The 7594-nt window shown below is 38.0% G+C and overlaps 1 protein-coding gene across 1 annotated transcript; it reads left to right on the top strand.

Annotated features, from left to right (window-relative positions):
* Positions 1-258: 258 nt before the first annotated feature.
* Positions 259-1249, top strand: LOC138881025 (uncharacterized). The gene is made up of 2 exons (XM_070161221.1): positions 259-306; positions 608-1249. The coding sequence occupies exons 1-2, from the start codon at positions 259-261 to the stop codon at positions 1247-1249; spliced, it is 690 nt and encodes a 229-aa protein (XP_070017322.1).
* The last annotated feature ends 6345 nt before the right edge of the window (positions 1250-7594 follow it).

The following is a 7594-nucleotide window of genomic DNA, read 5'->3' as shown; positions in this document are numbered from 1 at the left end:
ACTATGTGTGCCCAATGTGGATGGGTTGTATGAATTTATTCTTCAGGAGGCCCACAATTTGCGGTACTCTATTCATCCGGGTGCTGCTAAGATAAATCATGACTTGAGGCAGCACTATTGGTGGAAAGGATGAAGAAGGACATAGTGGAGTATGTAGCTCGGTGCCTAAATTATCAGCAGGTGAAGTATGAGCATCAACGGCTGGGTGGTTTGCTTCAACGACTTGAGATTCCTGAGCGAAAATAAGAGTGTGTTACCATGGACTTTGTTGTTGGGCGTCTATGGACTCAGAAGAAGTTTGACGCGGTATGGGAGCTTGTGGACAGGTTGACCAAGTGGGCTCATTTCATTCCGGTAGTGACTACCTATTCTTTAGAGTAGCTGGCTCAGGTGTATATCCGCGAGATTGTCCGATTTCATGGAGTACCGATATCCATCATCTCTGACAAGGGTACGCAGATCACATCGCATTTCTGGAGAGCTGTACAGCGTGAGCTAGGCACATGGGTTGAGTTGAGTATAAAATTTCACCCTCAGACGGATGGACAGTTCGAGCGCACTATTCAAATATTGAGGATATTCATTGTGCTTGTGTTATGGATTTCAGGGGTGCTTGCGATCAGTTCCTACCACTTATAGAGTTTCTTACAACAACAACTACCAATTGAGCATTCAGATGGCTCCCTATAAGGCTCTATATGGGAGATGGTGTCATTCTCCAGTTGGGTGGTTTGAGCCGGGAGAGGCTAAGTTAATAGGCACAGATTTGGTTCGAGATGTCTTGGAGAAGGTCAAGATGATCCAGGATCGGCTTCGTACAACCCAATCTAGACAGAAGAGTTATGCGGATCGGAAGGTTTGTGATGCTGCATTCACGGTTGAAGAGCGAGTCTTGCACCGAATTTCACCCGTGAAGGGTGTGATGAGGTTCAAGATGAAGGGAAAGTTGAACCCTAGGTATATCGGACCTTTTGAGATCCTTAAGAGGATTAGAGAGATAGCCTACAAGCTTGCCTTCCTACCTAGTTTATATGCGGTTCATCCGGTGTTCAATGTCTCTATGCTCCGAAAGTATTACAGCGATCCGTCTCATGTTTTAGACTTCAGCACAGTCCAATTGGACGAGGATTTGACTTGTATTGAGGAGCATGTGGCTATCTTGGACCGACAAGTCCGGAAGTTGAGATCAAAGGATATTGCTTCAGTGAAGGTTCAATGGAGGGGTTATCCGGTCGAGGAGGCGACCTAGGAGACCAAGCACAACATATGGAGTTGTTATCCGCATCTATTCATCTCTTTAGGTATGTCCTTATGCACGTTCGAGGACGAATATTTGTTTTAAGAGATGGAGAATGTAACAAACCGATCGATTGTTTTGTCTAATTATGCCCTGTTACCCCTTTTATTGCTTCACATATGTGTGTTTATACTTGCGGGGCCGGTTAGTTTCGTTCCGTGAAGCTTTCGGGTTGATTTGGACCCTTGATTCTTGGCTTAGAAGTTTAAATTAGAAAATGTTGACAAAACTTTGACTTTTGTGAAAACGATCCCAGAACTGTGTTTTTATGACTCCGATAGCTTCGTATCATAATTTCAGACTTGGACGTATGCCCGGAATTGATTTTGGAAGTCCGTAGATTGATTTATGTTAATTTACCGAAATTTGGTAATTTGAAGCTAAAAAGTTTGAACGTACGTTGACATTTATATATAGAGTTCGGAATTTGATTTTTGGGACTTAGAATAAGTCCGTTATGATATTTAGAACTTGTCTGCAAAATTTGGTGTCGTTTAGAGTTGATTTGATATGGTTCGGACATTTAGTTGTAATTCTAAAAATTCTTGAAAATTTCTTTGAAATTCATGCGTTTTAGAGTTCAATTCGTAGTTTTAGATGTTATTTTTGTTTTTTGATAGAATGAGCAAGTTTGTATGATATTTTTAGACTTGTGTGGATGTTTGGTTTGGAGCCCCGAGGGCTCGGATGAGTTTCGAATATGTTCCGGAGAGTTTTGGACGAAAATTGCAGAAATTAGGTGTCTGGTGCTCTGGTGTTGCAATTGAAACACCAGGCTCGCAAATGCGAAGGTGACCGTAAGGGGAAGATGTCGCAAATGTGACCTCCCTTCTCATTTGCGAAGGAAGCAGAATTTGAGCAGAACTTGCAGTTGCGAACATTTGTTCGCTTTTGCGATGTTTCCAGCTTCGAAATTACGAAACCTTTCTCGCAAATGTGATGATGTATAAGGCTGCTAGGGTTCGCAAATGTGAGCCCTAGTCCGCAATTGCGAGTATTCGCAAATGCGAACCCTGTGTCGCAAATGCGACATCTGCAGCTGGTTAAAGGGCTGGGAGACAGGGTTTTTGAACTAATTCTCTCATTTCTCAACCCTAGACTCGGTAGGGGGTAATTTAGAGAGGGGATTTTCGCCTACAACCCTTGGGTAATTGATTATAATCTATTTCTAATCATATTCCATCAACATATCTTCGATTTTAACATCACAATCATGTGAATCAAAGCGAAAATTTGTTAAAATTTGTCAAGTTTCTAAAAAAATAAGAAATTGAGTTTTGAAAGTCAATTTGGACTCGAATTTTGAAACTAATTTGTCATGGGTAGACGGAATATACCATTGGACCCCGGTTTTGACTGGACGAGCTCCAGGTTAACTTTTGTTGACTTTTTGGAAAAAGTGTAAAGATCTTAGCTTTATCTATTGCAATTGAATTCCCTAGCATTATTTGATAATATTAAGTCGATTTTGTTTATATTTGAGCCGTGTAGAGGCAGAGTTTAAGGGAAAAGCAATTTCTGAGTGTTGAATTAGCCTAGTAGAGGTAAGTGTCTTGCCTAACTTTGTATGGGGGAACTACCCTCTAGGATTGGTATTGGTTGATTTAATTGTGCTAAGTGAAATCCTTGTATGCAAGGTGACAAGAGGGTACACGTGTTTTACGTGGTATTTGACCGATTTAGGCTACTTAGACTATTTCCATGCTTTAATTGAAATGTCATATCTTGTTCTAAGTTCTCTTAGTCAATCTATTCTTATTTGTGTTAGTCTACCTTATATGCCTTGAATGATTTTGTTAACACTTGTTCTACCTTCTAATTGATAACTTACGCTCATGTTTTAGTTGAACTTGTTGCCTCTTTTGTTGTTATATGCCATATCTTCATTGTTGATTATCATTATTTGAAGTCATTATACATGTTATCTCTTTCATTGTTGATTATCATCAATTGAAGTCACTATTTCATATTACCTCTTTCATTATTGATTACCATTATTTGAAGTTATTGTTCATGTTATCTCTTTCCTTGTTGAATTCCATTATTTGAAGTCATTGTTACATGTTATCTCTTCCATTGTGAGTTGTCCCTATTTAACATCGTGGTTATACATTGTCTCTCATTGTTGAGTTATTGGTATTGAAATGTTGAAAGCCGTTATCACGTTGAAGTGAAATTGTTATTGTTGAAACATCTTTCTTTTGAGCATTTACATTCATTACTGTTGTTGATATTCTTGTACCTATTGTGGTGGAACCGCGGGTTATTGTGGTGGAAATATTGATATTGTGGATTGTTGGCAAATTGTGATATATGGGCACTTATGGTGCGAGTATTATTGTAATGTGATATTGACGCGCATGCAGCGGTATAAGACTTGGGGTTGATGTGCATGCGGCGATATAAGGTGGGACTTATGTGCATGTTGCTTGTAGGGGAACTACGTGAAGCCACGCAACGTCATAAAATGGGCTAAAGTGCATGTAGCTATTTTAGGAAAACTATTTTCACGCAGCGGTATAAGAAAAGATTGTGATCGAGATTGTGAATTGTGAATACGAGGCGGTACCTCGATTGTGATTCTTGATTTATATGATCCGGTACGTCGACGGAGATTCTTATTGTACATGAGGCGGTACCTTGTTGTGATTCTTGCTGTTTATTTACTTATCGTTCTAATAGTTGTTGTCCGTGTATGATTATTGTGGTTCTCTTTAGTTGGTTCTTTTATGATATATTCGTGCTTAAATTTCTGGTATTAGTTCATGCTATTATCTTAGCTCATATAAGTTATTTCTTCACTTTTCATTATTTATCTTTATTACATTTTCATACTGCTTATTTATATCCTAATAGGTGTCTCGACCTGGCCTCGTCACTATTCTACTGAGGTTAGGCTTGATATTACTGGGTACTGTTGTGGTGTACTCATACTATGTTTTTGTACGTTTTTGTGCAGATCCAGGTACATCCGCTCGTGCCGGCCATTAGAGATCATTTGTAGATGTCTTACGGAGACTTCAAGGTATTCATGCTCGGCGTCCACATGCCTCAGAATCAACTTCCTTGCTTTTACTACTGTTGTATTTCTTTTCCTTCAGACAATAATGTATTAGATATTCTAGTTTTATTCTATAGAGCTTGTGACTCAGTTCCCCAGCAGAGTCGCCAGAGCTGTCACACCTCCTTTTTCCGCACCCGCGAGGGTGCGTGGGAGTTTTTCCAATTAAAGGACAATCGAGACGGGATTGGTTTATTTATTTCAGAGTCGCCACTTGGGAGATTTAGGGTGTCCCAAGTCACCAATTTTAATCCCGAATCGAGGAAAAGAATGACTCCATATTACAGTCTGCGTACCAGAAATCCGGATAAGGAATTCTGTTAACCCGGGAGAAGGTGTTAGGCATTCCCGAGTTCCGTGGTTCTAGCACGGTCGCTCAACTGTTATATTCGGCTTAATTATCTGATTTTATACAAGTGTGAACTTATGTGCAAAATTTAACTTTTAACCGCTTTTATCATTTACTGTTTTTATCAGGAATTGCAACGTTGTGAAAATGTATCTCGAACCGCGTTACAATCAATGTACCTGTGGTCGTCGACACACTTTGACTCCGTTGAGATTTAGATTTGGGTCACATCAATGTGCACCCAAGTTTAAGGAAATTAAATTATTAAAGGCGCGCCTAAAGCGACTAGCGTATTTATTTTGGGTAGGACCGTGAAATTTTACTAAACGGTCCATCCCGAAGTCTAAACAATTTTTAAAGCAAATATTTACTGAGGGCCCCGCAATTTGTATTTTATTTGGCGAGGCTCATCTCATTCTTATTTTTTTAAAATGAAATTGCAACGTCATGGACACGCATCTCGAACCACGTCACAATCAATGTACCCGTGATTAGAAACACATTTCGACTCCGTTGAGAATTGGATTTGGGTCACATAAATGTGCACCCGAGTTTAAGAAGGTAAAATTTATTAAGGCGCGTCCTAAAGAGTCTAACGTATTGTTATTTTGGGAAGAGGCCGTGAAGGTTCATTAAACGGCCAAATCCAAAGTCTAGTCAATGGTTATGTATTTTATTGAGGGCCCCGGCGGTTTGTGATTTATTTGGCGAGGCTCGTCTCATTTTTATTTTAAAAGGATAAACCTATAGCGACTACATTTTCTATTAAGTTCGTCTCTAAAATAAAAGAAAAATCTCCTAATTATTTACATGCTGAAAAACGCAACTTATTAGTTATTAAGTTACGGCTTATGTGAACGGAAAATTGCGATCGCGTTTGTATAAGGAAAAACTGCTTTCATTCCACATTTTATTATTTGCTAGAACATGAGATAAATACACAATAATATCAAAGCCGATTAACTATTCTTCAAATAATTTAAACTAGCATTATTAGATGAAGAAATCATACATATGCAACCTCATTACTCATTAATTAATCGACTACATTTTTATACGAAGAGAGGAAAATTAATATTCAAACACAGATCCAAACAAAAGAATTCAACAGGAACAGGAGCCTGATTAATATTTCATTTTTCGCTTCAAGCCAAGAGTGTACAAATGTGTACCTGGAAACAGCAGTACAAGAACAAAGAAGTAGGAGTCAGCAACAGTAATAACGCAGCAACAGCAGGTTCCGCAACACCGCAAAACCAGTAACAACCAGTAGAATAACCCAGTGATAGATTGTAAACTCAGCAGTGAAAAAAGTACAATCGCAGTCAAAGCAGAAGAGAGAAAAGACACGAGATGCAGTAGCTTCGGATTTTTGAATAACACTCGAAGAAAAGCAAACAGAAATTATTCGAGTGAAGTTCAAATTGGATTTCTCTTTTACTCTCACAAACTCTCTCAAGTATCTCTTAATATTCAAGTTCTAAAAATTCTCTTCTTTTTTCTCCCAAAAAAATCCTCTCAAGGTTCAAGTTCTAGTCCCTTAATGTCAAGAATAGTCCTCTATATATAGCAAGACAAGTCTTCAATTCCCAACCCCAAAATTATTCCCCCAATGACATGTTTTGTCCCACTACTTAATGTTTTCTTTATTTTAAACTTTGTCCCCCATGCCTACATTAAATAAATACCACATTCCCAACCCATTACCATATGTCCCCCATGCCTATATTAAAAAAGTACAAGATTCCTCCCCATTATGTTTTGTCTTGTTCCCCATTATATTAAACAAGTACATCAAAAACCCCACCCCATTATATTTGTCCCCCATGCTTAACATAAAGAATCAAAATAATGTTCAATTACCAAACTACCCCTCCGACCTTATTGCAATTACAAATCTACCCCCGAATGCAATGCAATTTACCAAATTACCCCTCTGCTCTAAACAATCAATTAATCATAACTCAACCAAAATATAGTCAAGATGACCAATTTCTCAACAATCTTCAACAACAATTTACATGAACATGATGAACAACACAAACTCCAAAATTAATGGAATGAATTAACCATATCAGGAACCAATCCTGGTTAATTTAGACCATGAATGTATGAGCAAGAACACAACAATACAAACAACAATATACATGATTCAAATTAAATCAAGCGAATCACAAACAAACATAAACTCACATTAAATCACTGAATTTACACATGAACTTCAAACAAAGATGAACATGAATTAAATCTATTTTTAGCAACAAACATGACGGATTCTAACGATTCAAACAACATTAATATTTTCTGAAAAATGCATAACACATGAAACAAATTGAAGAAATAATTAATTAAATTTCAATTTGAATCTAACAAACATTAAACTAACAAATATTCACTTAAACAAACATGAAATAAACATGAAAAATAACTAATTAACTTCCATTTGAAATCTGAAAATTAATTCAACAAAACACATAAACATGAACAAAACAAAAAATCAAATATCTAACCATAGATATGAACAAAACAAACATTTTGCCGATTTTAGATTCGAAAATATCAAAACAAAATACGGACAAAATAAAACTCAAAAAAACTACTAACCGGAGATGAAAAACGACGGATTCGATTGTATGAACTGTTTCGACGAACCTCAGGTGGGAATAAATCTGCCCGGACTCAACGACTAACTCGACGACGAACTTGACTTTAAGAAGCACGTCGAGATAGTAGCGGCAGTCGACACAGCAGCAGCAATCGACGCAGCATCAAATGGAGGAAATGGAGAAGCAACGGCGACAAAGTCGACGGGGAAGTCGACGGACAGCTGCTCGATATTGAGGCGATGCAATGGTGGTTGACGACGCAACAGTGATTGTTGTTGTTT

This window comes from Nicotiana sylvestris, chromosome 11, assembly GCF_000393655.2.
Source record: "Nicotiana sylvestris chromosome 11, ASM39365v2, whole genome shotgun sequence".
NCBI lineage: Eukaryota > Viridiplantae > Streptophyta > Magnoliopsida > Solanales > Solanaceae > Nicotiana > Nicotiana sylvestris.
This window is presented reverse-complemented; position numbering and strand designations above follow the sequence as displayed.